General features: G+C 39.9%; 1 protein-coding gene across 3 annotated transcripts; it reads left to right on the forward strand.

Moving 5' to 3' along the window:
* The first annotated feature begins 343 nt into the window (after nt 1-343).
* Nucleotides 344-23186, forward strand: pxk (PX domain containing serine/threonine kinase). Of its 3 annotated transcripts, none has more exons than XM_085457288.1 (19): nt 344-592; nt 4720-4770; nt 6057-6104; nt 7301-7487; nt 8913-8990; nt 9771-9844; nt 10628-10702; nt 10982-11086; nt 11847-11948; nt 12054-12215; nt 12439-12556; nt 12673-12751; nt 13902-13950; nt 14044-14121; nt 15146-15232; nt 15386-15449; nt 15681-15740; nt 16975-17003; nt 20402-20465. In XM_085457288.1, the coding sequence occupies exons 1-18, from the start codon at nt 491-493 to the stop codon at nt 16989-16991; spliced, it is 1536 nt and encodes a 511-aa protein (XP_085313414.1). In that variant the 5' UTR covers nt 344-490; the 3' UTR covers nt 16992-17003; nt 20402-20465. The 3 variants fall into 3 exon arrangements, with proteins under 3 accessions (XP_085313414.1, XP_085313415.1, XP_085313413.1); XM_085457289.1 differs by having other exon boundaries at nt 16975-17039; nt 20402-20435; XM_085457287.1 differs by lacking the exon at nt 16975-17003 and having other exon boundaries at nt 20402-23186.
* The last annotated feature ends 267 nt before the right edge of the window (nt 23187-23453 follow it).

The following is a 23453-nucleotide window of genomic DNA, read 5'->3' on the forward strand; positions in this document are numbered from 1 at the left end:
TACTTTATTTATTTGATTTATCTCTATCCTTCAACCTGATATTCATTGTTTATTTTTTGACATTTTAGACTAATTTAAAGGCAAATTTAAAAAAAATTTGGTTGAATGAATGTGTATATGACTAATAACAAATAAAAATGCTTAAAGAAGAAATGAAAGAAAAAACAAACATAATTGTTTAGATAAATTTTGACCAAAATTTTGTTAGTAATTCTAAGTACACAAAATAACAACTATCATTTGGAAATAGTTTGAGAAACCATTCTCCTCCAAACCAGCAGATGGCGACAAAGCTTCTTTACGGGGTTTCTCGATATCCAATTAAAACGGGGAATCTGCGTGACGTTTGCTCCGAGCTGCGCTTCCTGGTTACGGCATATCCAAGCTAGGCTATCAACTCGCTGGTTGTCTTCTCTCGGATTTCCGCAGTTCGTCTTCCCCGCGTTGACAGACTGACATCAGATAGGACTTCCACCGCTAACCCTCCAGGATGTCTTTCCTGGAGAAGCCGGCCCCCGGCAGCCTGCTACTAGACGATACAGTGCCCCTGACGGCGATGATCGAAGCCAGCCAGAATCTGCAGTCCCACACGGTAAGTGTTAACCGAAAATCCCCGCCGGTTCACCGCTGACAGCCCGCGGCTTCAACCGTAAAATCGTTGTTAATGTTTCCTCAGCATGACTCACTCATTGGTGCTGCTGTGGCGAAAAATATTAGTTTTCGGGATTTTTTTTCTTACAAGGAGGCGTTTTTAAGTCGATGGCTATGTGGCTAGTTCAATTATCGGACACGCTGGACAAGACTAGTTTCGTTTTAGTGTAGTTTCCCAGACTGTTGCTGTCACTGATTTTCGGTAAGCTTTTCTGCTGATTACAGTGGAGCACTGACACTGGTTTCCCCGCAAGGATCACTTTCAGAGTCCCCGTTTTTCATTATATACCAAAGTCCTTTAAAATATTTTGCGTTTTTAGATTATTGTTGAAACAGCAACACTCGTTGGCTGATGGTTTGTTTTTGTTTTTTGTTCTTAATGGGCTAATTTAATCTTTGGCATGCAGTCACTCTGAGAAAACAACTCAACTATATTCTGTAGTTATTTTCTTCAGCTGCATATTTTTTAGTGCTGAAAAACAAAAATGTGATTTTTGACAAGTTAACTAGAGCAGATCAAAGTGAGCGTTGGTCTGTGTATATGTAAGCTGATAAAATGTGTGATTATTATTAAGCAACTGCTGAAATCCACAGAAACTGTAAAATCTGATTTTTCATTGGAGTTCGGGGCGGTGTCTGATGGCGTTAAAGGCCAAAGATTTAGAGGCAAAAAGCAATGCCCATGTTACGTTATAGCAAAATGTGCAGCGTTACAATGAGAAGCGTTGGTGAATAAAGTAAACTTGGTGTCGTTGAACTGTCGCGGTTGTCCGATAATGGGTGCATGGCAGCCTGTTTGTTGTTGACAGTCCGGCTGCGATCAGCTGAGCTAGCCAGTTAGCTTAGCACGCTAATGTCAGCACTGTAAAACAGAATCATGTCTTCCACTGAAGGCACTAATACAGCTGGATGTGAGTATTAATCATTAACGTCCTGTTTCCACGTATTTATTTATATCTGTTAATCCACGGGGCTATTGTTTTCCCTCATTCTTCAGCCCACAGTGAGAATAAACAAAAATGAGCAGCTCTCTGTGCGTTTAAAGCTATGTTTTGCTCTTTGTGTGATGCCAGAACTGTCACAAGACCTTTCCAGAGTTTCCCAACATGTAAGCAGCTCCAGAATTAATGCAGCTCTGAGAGGACAGGCCTCTGGTTACTGCACTGTGCTCAGGCAGTAAAGTACTGCTAGTCATTCTGCTCTATCACCAATTACAAACAGCTGACTACACAGAAACAAACACTGATGGGCTTGAGTCTCTCACGGGGTTTCGTTTACAGTGATGTTTCCAACACTGCATTACAGGAGTGCATGCAATGGGAAGAAGCCATTAGATGCAGGGTTCTGTTTTAATTTAATTATTTAAATCATGTTTATGATGCACATCATAAAGTGTCAGTGTGCACTATGGAGGTTTATGGTCTCATTTGGCAGGTGTTACAGCACCTGACACAATCCAGTCAGTGCAACTGTTGTTGTTTTTTACATCTGCTGTTATAGACTCACTCTCTCCACCTCCATTCACTACTCTGAGTGTAATTCATTAGGGCAAAAAAGAGACAAATCACCTCATAAACAAAGTTTTCACTCTTCTGTGGATATGTGAATAATTTGATTATGGTGAGCTCTTCTGGCAGGTAATGTGCAGGTGAAATTCTAATGTGGTAACAACCTTACCGTAATTCGAAGATTTGGGGAATTTAAAGACTTGCTGTAAAATTTCATAACAGCTGGATAAAATTCTGGGGTGATTAGGCATTATTGGTCTGCGAATACAACAGGCGCAGTGTTGTGTTAACTCCCTTAAAAGGAGTGTATTCATTTTATTGTTATTTTTGGCCATTAGATTAACAAAAATCTAATGGCTAAAAATGCTCATCTGTCATCCCTCTGGATGTCCTCTTTCACTGCATCCACGAATATTCTCCGTGCTCTTCTTTTACTTCAACCTGAGCTGCCCCTCTGGCAGTACCTATTTCTGTCCTTTTTTCTACTCCTGTCCATCCTTGTTCCTCTGTCCCTCTCATTGAAAATCTGAGCATCTTAAACTTTGGTTCCGAAAGCTCTACTTCCTCTCTTTTTCTCAGTGGCTTCATCTCCAAACCACACATCATAGGAGATCTTAAAACCGTCCCTTTCTCTCTTGCTGCTGTCTTTTTGTCACAAATTACCCTTGACACTTATCTTCACCAACTCCACCCTGCTTGCACTCTCTGCTTCACCTGTTGTGTGGATGATAGTAAACTCATCCACCTTCTACTGGCTTTCATTCCTCTTCTCTTTAATGCATACCTCCACCTCTCCAGACTCTCTTTCACCTGCTCCCCCCTCTCACTATAGATCACAGTGTCATCTGCAAACATCATAGCCCGAATAAATCAAGTCAAGGTCGCTACAATGGTTCAGTGCACAAATTATAATTCAGTGCAGCTGTTGAATAATGAGAAATGTCAGTTTTCTTTTAGGGTATTTCCTCCTTTCATCATCTTACTTCTGCTAATGCAAATGACATGTGTTTGTTTGTTCTTCAACAGTGATCTGAAAACTTACTTTCGTCTTATTTTCGCTTTGGACGAAGATTTGTGATATAATTCAACATCACCTTGTTTTGTTATCCAATATGAGCAACAAAAACGAAAGTGAACGGAAACAGTAAAAAAGTAAAAGTTCAGCCTTTTGAAACGTATCCATGTAATATCTCAGAAAACTAGTATAAACACAATATTTGCTAGGCAAGAACAGGAAGTTCACATTCATCCTGACTGGTTTCTAAGATATACACATTTGGAAGCTGTACACGTCACTGAATATAAAACATTTTATAAAGACATCGACTAAGAAAATACATTTGGTTTTGTAGCAGTTGTGTATAAAAGTCATCGGTCTGGCCACCTCAGTGGACCTCATGTGAGTGACTTTACTTTATGAAACGAAAGGTTTTAAGAAAAGATAAAAAGACAGCAGTTCAAAAGGTGAAAGAGGAGCTGAGTTTAGTGGCCTGAAGCTACAAAATGTATTAACAAACATCAGCTGGGCGGCGGTGATTTTAGGCCTTTAGCTGTTTATGAAGCTGCTCGGCTCACATGATTGATTGCACGATTACAGCAGAAATCTGAACCTCTGAAAGCTTGAAATAGACGGTGAGTGGACTGAGAGGATTAAAGAGGGGAAAATGCAGGGTTTACACGCTCGGTCCTGTTTTCATATTCGCGTCCATCGTTTCTGACGGTCGAGAAAATATTTTGCTCAGCAGCTTCATTGCAAAGATCTGTGACAAGGATGGCATGCGCAGGCAGATCCTCTGATGTGGATCATTTATGTGGAAATGAAACAGAAAGGGGATTCACCCAACATGTGTGAACTCCTTTAACGGTGCCTTTCCCGCACAGCTGGCCTCGCTGCAAGAGTTGTTTGTTTTGTTGTTCAATTTGTAGTTCAATTTTGTTTTCTTTAAGTGTTTTTATTAATTTTTATTTACTGTTTACTACATTTGTGCAAGTGAGTGGATTTTAGTAACAGTTTTGATCGTTAAAACATGAAACCTCATTAAAATCATTATCCTGCTTCCAATTTGGCTTTGGTGGAAACTTTTGTTTTTCACATTCACTCTTCACCTGGCCATCCATCTATACTATCCTAACCAATCCCCTCCCTTCCTTCCTTCTTTCCTTCCTTCCAACCAACCTTCACCTTTCCATGCACATCCATCTTTCTTTCCTTATTTTTCCCTTCCTGCCTTCCTCTCTTCCATCTATCCTTCTTTCTTTCAATTGTTATTTGTTTTCCATCCATCCACCTCCCTGCCTTGCTTCTTTCTTTTCCTTCCTTCCTTCCTTCCCTCCCCTTTTCCATCTTTCATTCCTTTCTTCCTCCATCTATCATCTATCCATTAATTTTGAATTCTTGCATCCTTCTTTCTTGCTTGCTTTCTTCTTTTTAGTGACTCTAAAAGGTTAAATTTAATCCAAGTGAAACCTTATTCTCAGCTCGGCTTTTTGTTTTAAATTACACAATTACACTATATAATAAAACAATGGTTCTATTTTCTATTTTTTCTCTGTCTCTCAGGAGTACATCATCCGAGTCCAGAGGGGTGTGTCTTTAGACAACAGCTGGCAGGTAAATCTTCTAATAACAACCTCAAATTGGTCACCTGGAGAATCAGTGGCCCAACATCCACAGTAGGCACATACTGTACTACAGCTGCCCTCACAAACGTGTAGATTGCGTTTGCTGTTTCATCCTGGCTTTTATTTGTTTCTGTGCATTTTTTTTCTCTCTGTTTGCTGATGCATCTGTTTTAGTCTTTAGCAGAAAATTGAAGTAAAACAAATGTGATTTAGAACAGAAGTAATTGTTGCTATACTCCCCTGCCTGTGTGCTGTCTCCTGATAAACATAAAACATATCAGCACAGTAATGCTGTGAGGAACCTCAAGTCATCTTGGGCCGGATATTTACTTTAACCCATGCCTTAAACAAACTTGTAGGACTGCTGTGTCATGTGTACAAAATTGAAAAAGAAAAACATCCCGTCTCAGAGTGACAAAGAAAACCTCATTTTGCATACGTTTGTTTACTCTAGGCTGAATTGCAGTAATTTTTTATTATCGTGTTCCTTTAAAATCTTCCTGGAAAGCCTCCAGCTGATCCAGAGACTATAAAGAGAGAGCATATTTCTCCCACACTGGCTTCTCTTCTTTGGCTCCCTGTTAAATCTAGATATGAATTTAAAATCCTTCTCACATACGAAGTGTTGACTAATCAGATCCTATATCTCTTAAAGACCTCAAAGTATCTTATTATCCCAGGAGAGCATTTGCATTTGCATTTGCTCTCAGACTTCTGGTTTGCTTGTGGTTCCTAGAGTATTTAAAAGTAGAATGGGAGGCAGAGCCTTCAGCTAGTAAGGCCCCCTTTCTTTGGAACCCGCTCCTAGTTTTGATTCTTTCTTACTTTCCTTCTGAAAAAGCTGATAGTTTGGCTGGATCAGGTGACCTTGGAGCATCCTTTAGGTACGCTGCTATAGGCTCAGACTGCTGGGGGAACTTCATGTGATGCACCGAACACCTCTTTATACTCCTGATTTGGTTCTTTCTGTGCTACTCTTCTGTCTTCTCTTTCCTGCCCAACTGGATCTACTGAAGCTCTCTTCCTGTTAAAAAGGGAGTTCTAAAAACATCCTTTGTGTATCATTAGTTCAGTTTTCTTTTTATGATTTTAATTCAGAGCTTGCTGGAAATATCCACTCAAAATGTTTTTAGTGTTAAGCTGTGCAACTTGGAGGAACTTTAAAGAAGGCAGGATACATATGCTCACCTCACATTTTGCCTTCAAAGTCAACGTTTAAAGAATCTTAATGACCTGTAACGCTGCAGTCCTGACAGGTGTGTGTGTTTGTTGCAGGTGATTCGACGTTACAGTGACTTTGACGTTCTTAACAACAGCCTGATGGTGAGTTCCAGTCACGAACTGCATGACAGCGAATGAAATATCACTGTGTTTCAGAGACTGACTCGGTATGTAGATCGTTTCATTGACGTTTGAGCAGTTTGAACATTGAATTCGTTATGCTGCTCGCATGAACGTCGTGGAAACGACACACTTGGAGACATCACATAGCTCACAGTAGTCAGCTGTGGAAATGAGCAGCAGTAATATGTGAGAGACTACAAGTGCCTTTAGACACTCATACAGCCACTAAAACAGTGTTGCCCAATCTTCTTCCTGTATGTGAAAGCTCAGAGACGGTTGGTTACGTCCGGTTCAAAACTCTGTTTACATTTTCCTGAAGGCTCGGCTGGTGGTATAAGAGGCCGGCAGTCATCTCTGCACTGATTCATTGTTATTAATGTGCAGCTGAAGTCTTAATTTTAGAAAGTATACAGAGACAAAATGCTACAGGTCTGCAGTCCACAACTACACACAGGGAGGAAATAAAAGCAATGGACAATAGTGGAAGTGCAAACACATACAGTAAGTGGGTTTTATGGATGTAAAATTTACGTTAAATGTTTCTGTAATCTAGTGTTCCTCCATTTTCAGAGAAAGTAGAACAATGCTTAAATCCGGGAAACCACAGTGTGCTCAGTCTGCAAAGCTTCTGCTGATCAGATTATGTTGTGGTTGCTTTTTTGGCTCTGCATATTTCTATGTTGCAATATACAGTGATGCAATACATATAAGAACATGAGCAGCAAATATTGGCATATAGAGGAAGTTTGCATTTCAAAGCTTTCTACCTGACAGGAACATAGACTGAGGAAAAGATCATTTCTATCTAATAATAACACTAAACACTTTATCAGTCAGTTATCATGTCTTCCTGAATGTAACAGTCAGTGGAGCTGGGTTGTATCTGACTGCTAAAGATATGATAGTTACTTGTCTCAGAGTAAAAACATATAATTCCTGGATAACAGGAAGTTAAACGTTTTTCTGCTGAGGCTCTGCATGCTCGTTTCCTCTCCATCGGTCTCACTCTGACCTTGACGTCCCATCAGCCCCCAGTCTTCAGTCAGCATGCAGAAGAACTGTGGAAAACACAGTGACTGTGATTTTCTTTCATGTAGTGTTCCAATATACAGAAAAAACATCTGTTTAAGCCTGTTGATAAAAATATGAATCCTTTTCTCTGTCCTCCTCTTCAGGTGTGCGGCATCACCCTCCCTCTCCCTCCTAAGAAGCTCATTGGAAACATGGACCGGGAGTTCATTGCAGAAAGGCAGAGAGGACTGCAAACTTATCTGGACACAATTACCCAGCATCCTCTGCTTTGCAGCTCCCTCCCAGTCAAGAAGTTTCTGGACCCCAACAACTACTCTGCCAACTACACAGGTTTGCTTGCTCTCCGTTTACTGGATTTCACACACGTCCGTAAGCTTGGCGATTCAGTGGATGTTTGGGACACATTCCTAAATGATCCTGTTAGCCCCCTCCTCTCGAATAAAACGTGAAACGGTTTCAGCTGATTTGATGCCAGAAGATGATTCATGTTTAGCTGTAGACAGAAAACAGCTCGCAAAAGCTCTTTGGCCACCAACAACAAACATGCTACACAGCCTTTATCTCACCTGTTTGATGGTGTTTAGCTGCATATGGTCCCATTAGGACCCAGGGTTAAGCAACAGAACAAACAGAAAATAGGACAGTATATAAAAAAAATGACTATTTTATTATTTTGTTTTCATATGCAGGAATGAACTACAAAAGTAATGTTGGTTTCTAAAATGTGACTGATGGGACTTAAAGGTGCAATCATGTCGGTTTGGTTTGGAGATGCATGAAAGGGTCTTGTGACAGATACATTTTTGTAGTTTTTAACATATTCTGACTTTGGTGCGACAGAGTGACTCAAAAGAGACGAAATATGAGACATGTTGCTGTTTTTTTTTTGTTGTTTTTTTTAAACTTTAGTCATCATGCGGTTAATGTGATAAGATCAGCAACACACAGTGAGTGAAGCAACATCCGTTACTTTACAATACAGCCGTTCATGATTCATAACGATTGGTTATTTATTGCATATGAAACAATTTTCTGTCATTGTTGATTTCTTTTGAAGATTCAGAAATCATCAGATTCTCTGAGTTCTCCCGCCCAGCGACCACCAGAAAAGCCAGAAACACAAAAACGATAAACCCAAGATGATGTAACGCGTCAGTATCAGCTTAGGGGTCATGCACGTAAAAAACAAATACAAATAATAAAACACATTTAAAGCTTTATGAGCTCCAGTGGGCAGGGTTCATATCAGATTTGTCTTAGTTGTGAGAGCTGTCGTGTCATCTGCTCATCATTCCCACTTCCTGATATACCAGGAAGCAGATGACATTAAACGGACTGTTAGGAGCAACTGTCATGTACAGTATTTGGGCAGCTGTGTCGATGTGGCTGGTGTTTTCACAGTGTGTGTGTATGATCACTACAGTATGAGGTTCTGGAAACACTGCAGCAGGAACTAAACACTGAATGGCACATCTAGATTGCAATCCTGCAAGATGCAGAACTTTACACAGCTGTAGTTGACATCAAAATTATATATGAGTTCAGAAGTAAAAGGAAGCAAATTTGTCATGGGTCTCTTCCCAGTTTATTTTCTGACTCCTCATATGAAGATTTGTTTGTTTTGGTATATTTCCCACAACGGCTGTAGTCTGAGAACTCATACTTGCAGCTGCCGTGAGCCCATACTCAGAGAGAATGTAATTTAAGGAGACTTTAGTTTCATTAAAGTGTACTGTGTGGCTCTCTTTCTCTCAGAAATTGCCCTGCAGCAGGTCTCCATGTTCTTCAGGTCAGACCCAAAGTGGGAGGTCCTGGAGCCTCTCAGAGACATGGGTAAGTTTAAGTCACATGACATGTTAAAAAGAAATCGGACTGATTCAGTTATAAAACATTAGTGAACAGAGTGCTGTGACTGCAGTTTTTAGAGCGTTGTTTTCCTTTCTAATTAAGATGATCATGGAGGGGTTGGTGGTGTTTGTTCAGACCTTCCATCCAGCTGCTGACATCTGTTATTGTCAATTTATGTTAATCCTCCTACACTTTTTCTTTTAGATTAAAATGCAGTGACTATGGGTTTGTGTCAGCCATTGTTTGAATAAATTGAAGTCATTAATTTAATTTATTTTTTGATAAATGGGGAGTAAGCTCAGTGTAATTGAGGACTGACATGTTTCTTTTGTATTTTTTTTTCTTGTTTTGTTTTTCTGTATTTTCACCTGTTTTATTCATTTTTGATTGTACAGCACTACGGTGCACCCTTGTTGTTTTTTAAATTGACTTGATCGCTTTAGCCTTTACAGCTGCAAATGTAATTATGAGAAAATGCTAACTGCTAAGAAGCTGGAGGAATTTTAGGGGGTGGCACAGAAGCTAAAAGCGTTGTTCTGCTAACGGTGACCGGCCAAACCAGTCAGTTAAGACTGAAGCAACAAAATCTGTGCAGCCTATGAGAGCGTAAAGCTGGATATGAATTCAGTGTTTTATTCGTGAGAGGAAGCCCGTGAAGGTGCCTGCAGTATATTAGACTAAATGTTTGACTCTTATTGGCTGAGTTACAGTTAAAGTGAGGCGCTGTTTTCTGTTTGTGGTTTTTTTTTTTTTTTTTTTCTCCAGGCTGGAGGATCAGAAAGAAATATTTTTTAGTCAAAAACAAAGAGCAGACCAAAGAGAGGTACCTGCTGAGCTGGGTGAGTAAAACAGAAAGAATTCCTGTGACAATGAAAAATGATGAGTTAAAAAATATTGATTAAATATAAATGGTGGCTAAATATCATCTTTTGCCAAAAGCCTCTTCACTGCAGACAACTTGAAAGGCTTTGGAGCTCTTGCGGGCTCTTGTTTGATGAGTTATATTGTAGAAGCACTTATCATAAATATTTATTTTAATGGTTAACTGCATGTAAAGCTGCATGTATAGAATTGCCAATCAAATCATATGAAAACTGGTTTAAAAGTTTGCTAACTTTACCATAAATTACATTTTAAAAGCTTTTTGGAGAGATGAAGATTGTCACATCTCTCTGTGTTTGTAAGTCTGCTAAGGTGACTTTACAGCTCTTGACTTCTGGAAACTCTGATTTATGACTCGTGAGTTAAATCCTTCATATTTCAGTGTCTCAGCCTCCAAACTGATGGCAAGAATGTCAGAAATGCATTATTCAAATAATCTACATTAGATAGCACATGCTGTAATCACCAAAATATTTTGTTTTATAAGATACTGGCAGAGTTCAGAAGACAGTGCACAGAAACAGTTTTCAAGAGTTTAGCAAAAATATGTGGAAACAAGAAAAACTTTGCTCTTTTACATAAGACTTTTTTGGTAAAAATGTGACTATTAAGTGACATTTCTTCCCTCAAAAGCTCAGAAGACATCAAATGATTCAATAAAATTAGGTGATGTTATAGTATCACCCAGCAGGGTGGGGTAACACATGTTTTTGTGTGTGTGTGTGTGTGTGTGTGTGTAGGTGGACCTGGGTCCTGATAAGTTCCTGTCAGACAAAGACCTGCAGTCAGCCATAAAGCTGTTGACCAGCCTGTCTGTACGTACGCACCACATATTTGTCCAAGAATTAGACAAAGCAATCTGTGACATCAGAGCTAGCTAGTGACGTGATCATGTACCTTAATTTGTTAGATCAATTTAGAAACTGTTCATTCTGATGAATTGTCAACTGACAATCCAGCTAAAGCTAGCCAGCTTTGCACATAAATGGCAAAGTTGACTTCACTATAAATGGTATAACAGACAAACACCTGATCAGAGTTGCATATGTTTCCATTTATAGCCTGTAAGTGATTAGACTCCTCTTCCTCGACAGATCCCATATCTCTGTCCACTGTTGTTCTCTAGCACCAGTGAGTCTTCAGCGCTGCTCATCCGGCCGTTCAGTGAGAAGGGCTCTCTGAGAGACCACATCTGTAAGGTAAACAGTCTGTGTGCTCCAGTCAAACTTTCAGATAGTCAAACAGCATCTGAACCAAAGAGAGGCGCCCTGAAATTTCAGCCTAATTTCATGAGTCACAGTTGATGGAACCACTTATTTCTATATGCACATGGTTTATAGTTTTTTTTGCACTATTCATATTTTCCCAGTAAGTCAAACTACAATGTGTAAAACCAACAAAAGACAAAGCACTGCTAGCAGTTATTAAATATTAACAATTATTAACCATAATCCCTCTACCAAAGTCAAAAAATGCAGTTTTGTCAGATTCTGCCTGCATTAAAATTGTGCCGGGAATAACACCTGACTTGCCTCCGCCCTACTCAAGACAACTCCTGTCAGTTGTGCTTAAAGTAGCGTTGGGTCTACTTTTTGCAGAAGCTGTGTCAAGCTCCACGCAACAGGTGAGGGAGGCAGGAAGTCAGACGTAGGAACGACATGGAGAAACTGATTTAAACACCCTGAGTAGACTAAACACTCCTAAATGTCTCCCTGTGTGATATGAAGCCATAGCTGAGCAGCATCAGTTGTTAAATTTAAAATAAAACATCGCTGGTGTGCTTTTTACAGAATAGCATTCATCATATTGGAACACATGGGTTGCATTATGGGACTTTTATTGCATGAGGAAGGATTCCTGTATGCGTTGCATTGGTGTGTTTCCTTAAAATAGGCTTGATCAAGCTGTGTTTGTCAAGTTGGTCAAAAGTAGTTCAAACAAAAATCTTCCTTTGTCCAGGTGAAGCCCAGGGAGAGTTACCTGAAGAAGTACTGCAATCCAAAGAAGAGTCAGGGCCTCGAGCTCCCACACATAAAGCTGTACGGCCGACAGATTTTGGAGGTACAGACACACATATACACACAGAGTCACATATACACACACACATGTATGCACACATACATATATATACATACACTGTGTGACTATCTCTGTGTTTATATCCAGGGACTAAAGCTCCTCCATGACGCTGGTATATTTTTTGGTCACCTGCACACGTCTAACGTTCTTGTCGATGACGGCGTGTGTCGACTGATGGACGTGGAGAACGGCATGCTGGGAGTTCCCTCTGCACTGCGACCTGCCTTCACCCAGTTCAGAAAAATTAACGTATGTGCGCACACTGACTCAGTTTGGATTAGCCTGATTAGTTGAGGCTAAAATAAGACCTAAACCTAAACACAGAGATTCTTTTTATCATTGATGTAGTTAGTGTGACCTCTGAAATGATTTATTAAGAACTGAGAGACTAAATAAACCAAGTGTGCCAGATGATCCACAAACTGTTGTTTGAAGGTTTGAGAGACAGAAACTGTTTGTGTGTTTACGGCAGACCACAGAGAGCATTGATGTCTTCTGCTTTGGACATTTACTGTACGAGATGACGTACGGCCGACCGCCAGACAGCGTGCCCATCGAGCAGTACCCCCCTGCCCCCTCCACAGCTGTGGGTCTGTAAATACACACACACACACACGCATCCTGTATTTTAATATGTAGAGACCGAATGTCTAAATGGAGCAATTGCAGTTTTATTGTTGCTGATCTTTGATGGTTTATTTTTCAGGGTCGGTGCTGCAGTCCATTCTGTCCACAGAAGCCTGTAAAAGTGGGATGCCAACAGTGTCGGCACTCATGCAGACGCCGTGAGTTCACCTCTTTTTATTTTTTAAAGTAAAACACAGCTTGAAAGCCCTCGGGGAGTCTTTGTTATCCCACAAGTGCACATAGGAGCTTTTTTATTTATTTTTTAAAGTTATGTCTACACAAACCCAAAAAAGGACTGTAAATGCATGTTCTCTCCATCATAGCTGCAGAAATCTGCCAAATGTAAAGATTCACATAAATCAGCAGTTTGTCTGCGGACAGATGACCTTGTTTCAGTTTCTGTAAAATGAGGTTGTCTTACAGTCTTGTTTCCCCACCATCAGCCCAGAGAACCAGGGCCTTCCTTCATCTGGCTTCTTGTCTCTGACTTGTTGACATTGTTAAACTTGTCAAGGGCCAAAGCTGGTATAGTTCTCAGGGTCCTCAAAAGCATGCAAGCCTGCCCTCTTTGGCACTGTGACATTTGCACATGAGTGGGAGAGGACTTTCCAGCTAAATTACTCCTAATTCAGTTACGCTTTTTCTGTGTGAAACAAACCTACAGTGGAGAGGATGAAAAGAACACTTTATAAGGCTCTTATACAGATTGTGTGATACATGGCTTTTAATGCCTTTTATTTATTTATTTTTAGATAATGAGGTAAGCATATGTTCAAATAATCCCTGTGAGACAAAGGTTCAGGTCAGGCTGCTATAAACACTCAGTTTAAGACTGTTTTTACCTTGACTGCCTGAAGGACTGATGAGCTCATGTAATGGCCACTGTCTGTTTTTCCCGCTTACAACATTTGGATGAGATTAATTTGTGCTGACTGTTTCACCCTCTTTTACTTCTCAGTAGATTTTAATATCATTAGTTTTTGCAATACAGCCAACTAGTGACAACAAAGTGTTGTGCTGTGTTTTTGTACTTCACACATTACAATAGCCTTTGAATAGTCAGGGATTGTGAACTGGGTGAGCTACTGCATCACTGACATTCCGGTTCTGCTCCTGGCTCTGTATGATGTCAGTGAGAGGAGGACATCCTCATGTGGCTGCATCGGGTACACAGCTTTGTCTGTGAGAGCTAAAGCCTCAGCCACTGCCTGTTCAATTTTGTGTTTATGAGCGGCAGACAGTCACATAGAAGCTGAATAAAGAGAAGTGTAAGGTTTATTTTTCTGAGCCAAAGTTTTTGTTTTCCAGGCTTTTCAGCGATGTCCAGCTTCAACGTTCAGAAAAGCTCCAGATTAAGGTGAGAGGTTTAGTTTGACGTTATTGCCGTGAGTTTGTTCAACAACAAAGATGAAGAATAAAAACAAATAATATCTTAAATATCCTCCTCCAGGTCCCCGGCAGGCTGAAGGAAGCACTGAAAGCAGCAAAGGAGAGCCTAGAGAAAAGGCTGCTAGAGGAGCAGAGACTGGTGGGTCAACATTCTTCTGTCCTCCCACAGTACTTGAGCAATAATTTTTCTGCATTGCTGTTTGTTTCTTTTTCTTTCTTTTTTTTTACTTTTGCGGTTTAGCTCAGGCTTAATGCTCCACAGATCACTGTATTTCCCATAATCCTTGATAATGTAGGTAGAATATTTCCAAGTCTGTCCACTCTGTCGGTAAACACAAAAAGAGGAAGTTTTAAGCTTAAGACAGCAACTTTGTAGAAACTTGCCTTGATTTGATTAACACAGACGGTTACGGGAACAAAGACTCTGTATTTTCCCCCACTTGCATTAAAAGCACACAGGAAAGTATGACCAGTATGAGTAAGAGGAAAGATTTAAGAGAAACCTGAAAAAGTGTGAATCTGTTCTTGATCAGTTTGGTCACAGTCATCCAGGCTGGATTTCACCAGAAGAGAAGAACATGGGGTAAAAAGCTGTGTGAGCAGCATTGTTAGTAAAGTTCAGCTAGTAGGCTGACATGTTGTGACATGAATCATACACCTGGTGTCTCTTAAATCACTGTAAACATTTTGGACTTTCTGTGTGAAACAAATAAGGTGAAATCAGTTTATGGCTATAGACTGTATATTAAAGATGGATGCGGCTTACAGATGCTTTAATGTCTCAAACCTGCACTATTTCTAACAGCCAGCAGGGGGGGGATCTTTTTTTTTCCTGATGAGTTTATAGAGTCGCTAGCTTCAAGTCTAAATGAACACAAGTTGATGTTCAAATGCTTGAGGCTTCTAAGGTTTTGCCAGTGGATGATGTAATGTTGGCTATGTCCATCTATTATATACAGTCAAGACTCAAAACTCTCGGGTGATCCAGAAAAACAAATTTATTCTGGTGTTATTTGCTTAATTTGTTCAAGAATATTCAGCGTCAGAAATACAGGATACACAGATCTACGAGCACGTCTAAGTGCAGTGTTACAGGGTGGCCAGTTTTTATGAGAAATTTCCTGATGTTGAAAATAACTTTCTGTATGACTGTCTGATTGCAGCTGCACCAACACAGGAGGTTGACCAGAGCTCAGTCTCATCACTGCTCAGAGGAGGAGAAGAAGAAGAGAAAGATCCTGGCGAGGAAGGTCAGCACGCACGAGCAGCTCTAATTAAAGTTTAACACCTCCTCTGTGATGAAAACGGGTTGTTGTTTTCTGTCTGAAGTGAAATACATTTGATATACACAGCCTACAGATCGTTCCAGAATTAAACACACAGCTATGTTTTTATCTTTGCAGAAGTCCAGACATTCAGCTTATGAAAATGAAGAAGATGTCTCGGTCCGAAATAACAATAACTCTGGTAGGTCGCTGCTGTTAGAGGCATTTCTTGGCACACGAGCGCCGCCGCCATCTGTCAATGAGATCAGGAATTTAGGACAGAGTATGTGAGGCTGGCTGTGATGGCACATGCAGCTTTCATCTGTTACTGTTAAAGAGACCATCTAACCTCTAACATGCCAGGAGATGTTAAAGTTTAAGGGTCACTCTCAAGTTAAAGATGATTAAAGGGGTTTCTTTGTCCCGTCTTCAGGTTCTGGAGCTAGTTCCCCGCCCACATGCCCCTCCTCCCCCACTCCCCCATCAACCACAGGTACGTCGGTCAGACTGTCTTTACAGCTGTCACTTTAACTGCCTGCTTTTCTCCCGCCTGTCTCTTTGTTTTGGACATTGTCAGACAGACTGTGTCGGGCCCCCCTGTGACGAGAACCTGCCAGGGCTGTGCTGTGACTCACATCAATAACAGTTTTCATCTGAAATTTGCGTGTTTGATTATAAAGACTAATCATTAACTTGAAATGTCTGTCTCTGTCTCTTCACCTCTTCTCTCATCGTGTGGTTTTCAGGCAGGTATCTGTCTCTGCAGTAGTAGTACATCTTATTGACTTTGTTTTGTCTCTAGGTAGGTGAATGCAGGGTGGGAAACCTGGATGTTTCATTTCATATTTTAAACTTTAAATCTGCCAAAATTTTGTATTTTTCTTACTGTTTAAAAAAAGAAAAATCTACGTGCTGTGTGTCGGTCCATCCCCAGTCGTATGAAACATTGATGTAGCCACAGTTTCATCATCTGAAAACTGAACCACAAGCTTCTGGGATGGTCTGTTTCACACAAACGGCACCAGCAACACACACAATGAAGAGGGTTAGTTTATAATGACTTGAAATAAGTTCAGCAGAAGCTGATCTGCTATAACTTCCTGTGTCAGAGCACCTGTCAGTCAACACAGCCACGCCTAAAACTCTGTTATCAAGGTGGTTAAGCTTTTCATCCATCCATTCTCTTGCGCTTTTTGTTTTAGTATTTTACTGTAGTTTTAATACTTCAGCCTCGTTTGAAAGAAAATGGGATGGACAGGCAGACAAAAGAAAACCATAATACCTTCAAACACTTTGAGGAAGTTTCTTTAATTTTGGTACAAACCATAGACTGTATTCAGAAGATGGACATAGCCTTTGGTATTCTCCATTTCTAAACTTGGCACACAGATTGTGCTTTTTTTTATTTTTTGTACTTAATACCAAAGCGCTGGTGCTTTATGCCATCTAGATTTCTCTGCAATATATTTAATCTAAACTTGGTTCAAGACATACATCTGTAAACTGTACATCATATAGAGCAGCAAGAAAAATATAAAATGTCACCAACTTACAAAACCTGCTGACACAAAGTCAACACCAGCTTCCTTCCCTACTGTTAGTGTCTCCTCTCTGCTTTCCTCTCCCTTCTCCTCGTCCTGGTGATACTGTGTAAATGCTGATTGGTCCACTGAACAGATAACTGTCATCTCCTTCTCTCTCTCCTTCCTGTGCTGTCTCCACTGTAGAGCATGCTCCATTCTGACCGTGTCTTTGGGTAAAGTAAAAGATTCTGATGTCAATGATGATGAAGGTCTCCAGTGGGTTTTTTTTTTTTTTTTTTTTTTAAAGCTGTTGTATACCCCAGTTCCTCGTTATAAGACCTGGTCACATTTATGAAGGCCGCTAATGAAGGAAAGAGATTGATTTAAACTGTTTGGTCTATTTGTAATCAGACTTTTATACTCATGTCCATTAATCCTTTATCTTTTTTTTTTTTTTTACGCTGTCAAATAGTCTTTGATTCAGAAACATCAGCAGCGTTTGATCATTTCAAACCAAACTGCCAAACTGAGTTTATGTAATCACTGTGTCTTATTGGCTAATCTCGCTCTCATAGGTTTGAGTCCTGAAATGAAAAATGAAAGAACTTGTTAATGGGGGTGTACGCACATCTTTAAAAAAAAAAACTCACAATCTGCAATGATTTCCAAACATCACAGGCGGTCAAACTCCTTCTTGACTTAGACCGGCTGTTTTCATTGGAGATTGTGATTGGTCAGCTTTGCCTGGTCAGTCTGTTAGAGCACGTCTGTCTGTCTGTTTGTTTTGTCTGATGGTTATTTGGTTAGGGTGAGGTGACACTTTTTTTTCTTTTTTCCATCATCATCATTCCAACACTTTGTGAGGTGGTATTAGTTGAATTTTCTCTGTGCCATTAGCTGTGAAATGTCTTTTCATTTTACCCCCATAGCTTTTCCTCCCTGCCTTACACAGCTCTTCTGCAGATCACAAAAAACTCATTTTATTTAAGGTTTTTCTGTATCTTTTGTTTTTATTTTTTATTTTTATTACATATTCAGATAATTCTTCGTCCACAGCAATCTTAAAGAAACTAACTTTTGGATTAAATGGGTGTTTTTAATATGCATATATAACTGGCCAAAACCTCTTTCTTTAGGCCCAGCAATAAAAACATCTCATCAGTTTTATTTAAACCAAGTAAATAACTGTTCAGAGGGGCTTGAGGTTTCTCCAAACCACAGATGGTCTGAAAGGTCAAGTCAGTGCTGAAGACCCTTAAACCTGTCAAGGCCAGCAGGCGGCGATTTGTGTGGTTGCAAAAAAAAAGGGCAGCTGTATGGATGTATACGGGGAAAATGGCTCTTTCCTGAGGAGTTAATGGGTTCAATTGGTAGTCTCGGGTCATGCTGAATAAAACATGAAGTCCATTTTGTAAATTGTGATGATCATAATAGTCAAAAAGAACCATCATCTTCCTTTACTTGTCACCTCTGGCTTCTAAACACCAAAATGAATGAGAATCAGCTCAAGCCTTCGTAACCAGACTAAAACAATGGGTGCCACTGTGGCAGCATGGTTTTAATTATTAATTTTTTAAATTTTTTTTAGTATTATTATTGTTGTTGTTGTTTTGTTTTTGTTTTTTTGTTTTTTTATAATACTGTTTATTGTACAAACTTGTTGTCAGTTGGTCAGACGCAGTCTGTAGGAGGTGGCATTGTCAGTGATGACAGGTGTCATTGAAACTGATGTAAACTGTATGATTTTGTGATCAATTTTAAAAAACAAACAAACAACTTAACTTTAAACATTCCAGCTCATTACAGTAACAAACCTTTACAAAACCTAATAACTGAAACAATGTGACACTTAAATCGGGTGCACAACATGTGGTCACAGATTTCAGTTCAAATTTGTCGATTTAACCGTGAAATGTGGTCTCACTGAGAGTGTAGCTGTGGACGTTAACAGAAGAGTCATCTGAATATTACATGAAAAATCCCTGAAGGTCACTGTGGTTGCCAAACGTAATGAAAGTGATCTTGTCACACAGCTATCCTGGAGAAAAATCAGTCGCCACAAAAGGTTCTGCACTCGCTAAATTATTACAGTTGGATTTTTATGTTTAAAAAATCATCAATCATCCCCAAACACCCTGAGTGCACAGAACGGTTTCTCCAGGTCGGCTGCCATCTGTCAGACTGATGGATGTCCTTTCATTATGTCACGGATTATTCACTGTGGAGTTGGCGAACTCCAGTCGTGGCTATTGGCCTCCGCTTTACCCACATGTTAACGCTTCCCAGCATTTTGCTTCTTTGCCTGTAATCCCTGACTTTCACGGAGCTTGGGGATGCAGAATGGCGCAGCTGTAAGAGGCGTAACGGGTTTGAGTTCAATTCACCATCAGTTCAATGTTCAGGAAACAAAGGAATATGAGGCCAAAAAGTCCCAGAATGCACTGCTGTAAGAGTCATCCAATCAGAGAGAGCTTGGAATTCTGTTGCTGTGGATGAAGTTGGAGGTTCTGGAACTTCAGCTGAACATTCTAGAACTCTGATTTCATTCTGATAGAAGCTGGTACTGAAGTTCGTGAGTGCTGCTCTAACTGGAGCCGTTTGTATAGAGAAAAGGACAAAAGAGACCTCACTAACTACATGTGTATTAATTTTAAGAACCACTAGACTGTGTTTCTCACAAGTATTTGGAGAAAACATGTCTGAGTAGTGTCAGGAATTGAGAGTTGTTCCATTGAAATTGATGATGGATTGAGTTCAGCCTGGTCATAGTGATATTTGAGATTGCTGCTTTCACAAAGATAAAGTCTCTCTGGAAACAGCGCCCATCTTTTCTTTAGACACATAAAATATCATCAAGACAATATCTAAATAAAGTACATAAAATGCATTTATGTGATAGAAGTTATGTATTAACGGGTATAAATTAGAGCTGTGAGGCATGTGTTCCATTTGTGACACATAGGTATGTATATTTTAGATTCAGTGCAGAGATTAATTCTTCCTAGTGATGTCTTTTGTAATCACACACTTAGAAAGACCTAAATTATGCTTCAAAGGTGGCAACGATTATAAAAGGTTTCCTTAAGTATCAAACTAATCCAATGATTCATGGATAAACTTTAAAGAGAAACTAATAACCAAAATGTGAACAGATACAGGCCAGTTAAGTGACCATAAATATCAAAAATCCCTTTGGTACTAAACATTTGTCCCAGTTTACAAAAAAAATAAATACATTTGTACCTCCAGATGACTCAATTGAAAATTTTCTTTTGCTTATTAGAAATTAGCAAAATGACTATAAATTATCAAATGAGTACAAAGTCGTGGATACCCAAACTTCAGTCTTACTGTGTTTCTTTGTGGAACTGGTTTACTTTCTGCCAGTGTTAAGTGTCTCCATTAAAACTGACAGTGGGCAGGTTAGTGTTCATGTGGAAATAATTAGGTGAAACATGATCATCCTTGTTTAGCGTTCCAAGTTCTTTTAGATCCATAAAGTTTTCCAGGTTACTTCAGATCAGAACCAGATTCCAGAGCATCTTTGTGCAATCAGCTGCAGAGGAATATTCCCTGAAACCTTTGTTTTTCCTCTAACACTTCCTCCTGTTTATGCTTGTCTCGTACCCAGGATCCCACACTGCTCCTGCCCCTCCACCTCCTCCACCGCCACCTCCTCCCCCCTTACAGGACTCATCCTCCTGTCCTCCTCCTCCTCTGTCCTCCTCTAATGGAGCGGGAGGAGGCCGTGCCGCCTTGCTGAGCTCCATCCAGACCTTCAGTAAGGGCAAACTGAAGAAAGCCGATACCATCGACCACAGCAAACCCATCGTCTGACCACGTCCACTGACACAATCTGTCCTCAATATGGCAACATGACCGACACACCAGTTCTGCACTGTGGTGAAGGCCCTCCCCCAAGATGTGAAAAAATCACTAACAAAAGATCCAAGTACAATTTTTTTTTTTTTTGTTTTTATTGCTGTTTCTGCTTCCCCCCCCCCCTCCTGCTTTTTTTTTAACTTTTAATGTATTGCTGTGGTTGGAGAGACTCGAGGACAGGTGGGGTAAAGTGGCGACCCCTGTTTGCTCTTTGAAACATGCTGGACAATCTTAGGCACCTTAAGGTTTTGTCTTTTCTGGTTACTTTGTCCTTAAAAGACAGACAACGGATAAAAACCGGGAAACTGAATCGGGTGAGCTTTTCTTCTGGCTGATCTGCGGACAGCCAGCTGGCTTAATTTTTGTTCTTTGTGCTTGTAAAAGTAGCACTTAAAAATGTGTGAGAAGAAATTGTGGAGCAACCATGGATTCCTGCCCCCTGCTCGATGGTGAAGTTGCATTTTGTGGATATAGGACTCTTAATTTCAGTACTTCGATGGTGTCAGAGTGCTTCACCAGTCCTGAGTATGGAGTAGACCAAACTTTCCTTTTAAATCATCTCTGAACAGATGATTCAGGCTGAGGCTGAGCACAGGTTGTGCTCAGCCAGTTTCCTCACAACTGAGCTGCAAAACACACCTACAGGTCGTCTCTGTCTGTAATTAACTCATCGTCATGCCGTGTATTGAATTAAAACAAAATACCAATGCAGTGCATTGTTCAAGAAAAAGTCAACTTCCTGGTTTGAGAGTTTGAAAGCAGAAAAAAAGTTTATTTGCTTCTTATTGATCTGCAGATATTTTTCAGTTGAGTATCAAACATCACATTGAAATTACAGACAGAAATGACTGGAGAGCAAAAGTGTTTGTTGCAGCACAAAACAGTGGAGGTTTAACCGGCGCTCTGCTCATTGGTCTGTTTCTCTGCATTGCATTTCCCCCAGTTGTCTCCACAGTTCTTCAGACTGTACCCTCTCTCTCACGAGCTCTTTAAGCATGAAACAATCCCAGTTTAGATTGATTCTGAACATCTTTATCTCCTTTTTTTCCCCTTCTTTTGGACCAAACTGGCGCAATATTTTGCACGAGGCAGAGCACAAAACGAAGAGCAGCTAAATGAATAGGAAGCTACAAACTACACTACGTGTGTTTTCATCCAGCTGTTTGTTTGTGCACACTTATTTGATGATGGTATGAGGGGGCAATGGGAGGTTTAGGAGAAATAACCCCCCCAGAAATAAGAGGTGGGAAAAGTATAATGGAGGGAGATGTGATGTACAGTGTTTAATAAATTTATTAGACCACCTGTTATAAAAGAAAAACCATTAGATCAGAGCTATATCATTATTTATGAGGCAAACTGAATTCATCTTTTTACAGCCAAATGTGAGCCGGCACTCTGGAGTGCTGTGAGTGGAAGTCAGAAATAAATCAATCAACATTCAACCACAAGCTTTTCTGTTCAGAAATACATGTAAATGACTCTAATTTGGCATCTTAATCAAAATATATCATGCTTTAATTTTGTTCTTGTAAAACAGTAAATTTCCAAATTCATGGATAACAAAAACAAGTATTTTTTTTTTTATTATTAGAAATATTTTGATTCAAAAACTTGCACATTCTGCTACAGAAATGAATAAATGAACAAATTTGTTAATTACCAATACTGATTACTTATGCAGCTGGGGCATAAACCTTATGCTGGGAGGTGGACTAATAAATTTAGGCGCTGTGCGTGAAGCAAGTAACATCTGTGTGAGGAAATAAGGTGTGATTGTGTGCATCCCAGCTCCTTTCACTCACAGTTGATGAAAACAGTTTCCCAGAATTCTCCTTAGCTCTGCGCTACAGTTGGATTAAAGGGAAATGAACAATAACATTAATGCTCTCACCTGGTATCCTCACAGTCTCTCATTTTAGTGCAGCATGAATTTAAAATTAGCCGCCTGCTGTTGAGGTTTATCGTACATCATTGCGTCTGTACTGCCCCGCATCAGAGCAACTTGGATGCACAGCGACGAGCAGCTCGGCTTCTGATTGTGTGCAGGGTCTTAAATTAATCTCACATCACATTTTCTCCTGACCTAAAGTAAATCCTCAATTTTTTTTTTTTTTACCTAATTTTATTTTGGTCCATCAGTCTCTTCACGTCACTGACCAGAGTCCAGATCATTTCTAATCATCCTTCCATTCACAAGTAAACTACAGATAATGCGTTGACATCAACATTACAACATTACATGTACTTCTGGGAATAGTTAACCTAATGCCACAAACTATGGAAGTTTGAACCAAGGCTTTAGATATGTAACCGGTTCATTATTGACCTGAGTGTATTTGGGAAGATTATTCTTGCTCATATAACTGTTTCTTTCCAAGCATGCAGTGCTGTGTAACATTAAACACAAATAACATTCAGCACTAAAGTTTTGTGGATGAAGTGCAGCCCCATAGAGCTCAGCTCGCCTTCAGGATTAACTTCAGACCCTGATATCTGATTTTGATTCTTTAACATTTGTTTTTTTCCTCTGTTTTAATGTTTGTGTCCAGACTTTTGTTTGTTTTTATTGTGCCATACCCATTTGGGTGATAGTGCCTAAAGAAATCTGAATGTTTTTTTGTTATTGTACATGACAGTATGTCACATGGATCTCATCGGTTTGTGGATGGTAGTATGCCAACGCTTCAGCATGTGGCTTAGACTGGTTAGCAATTAACAATAGTCCACGTGTCTGTATAATTATTAAGCATTACTGAGTCATGATGTTATCAGATTATTTGTTCTTTCTGACAGCAGAA

This window comes from Copadichromis virginalis, linkage group LG5 (assembly GCF_057382275.1).
Source record: "Copadichromis virginalis isolate Kocher_CV1m ecotype Utaka linkage group LG5, C_Virginalis_male_GT1.1, whole genome shotgun sequence".
NCBI lineage: Eukaryota > Metazoa > Chordata > Actinopteri > Cichliformes > Cichlidae > Copadichromis > Copadichromis virginalis.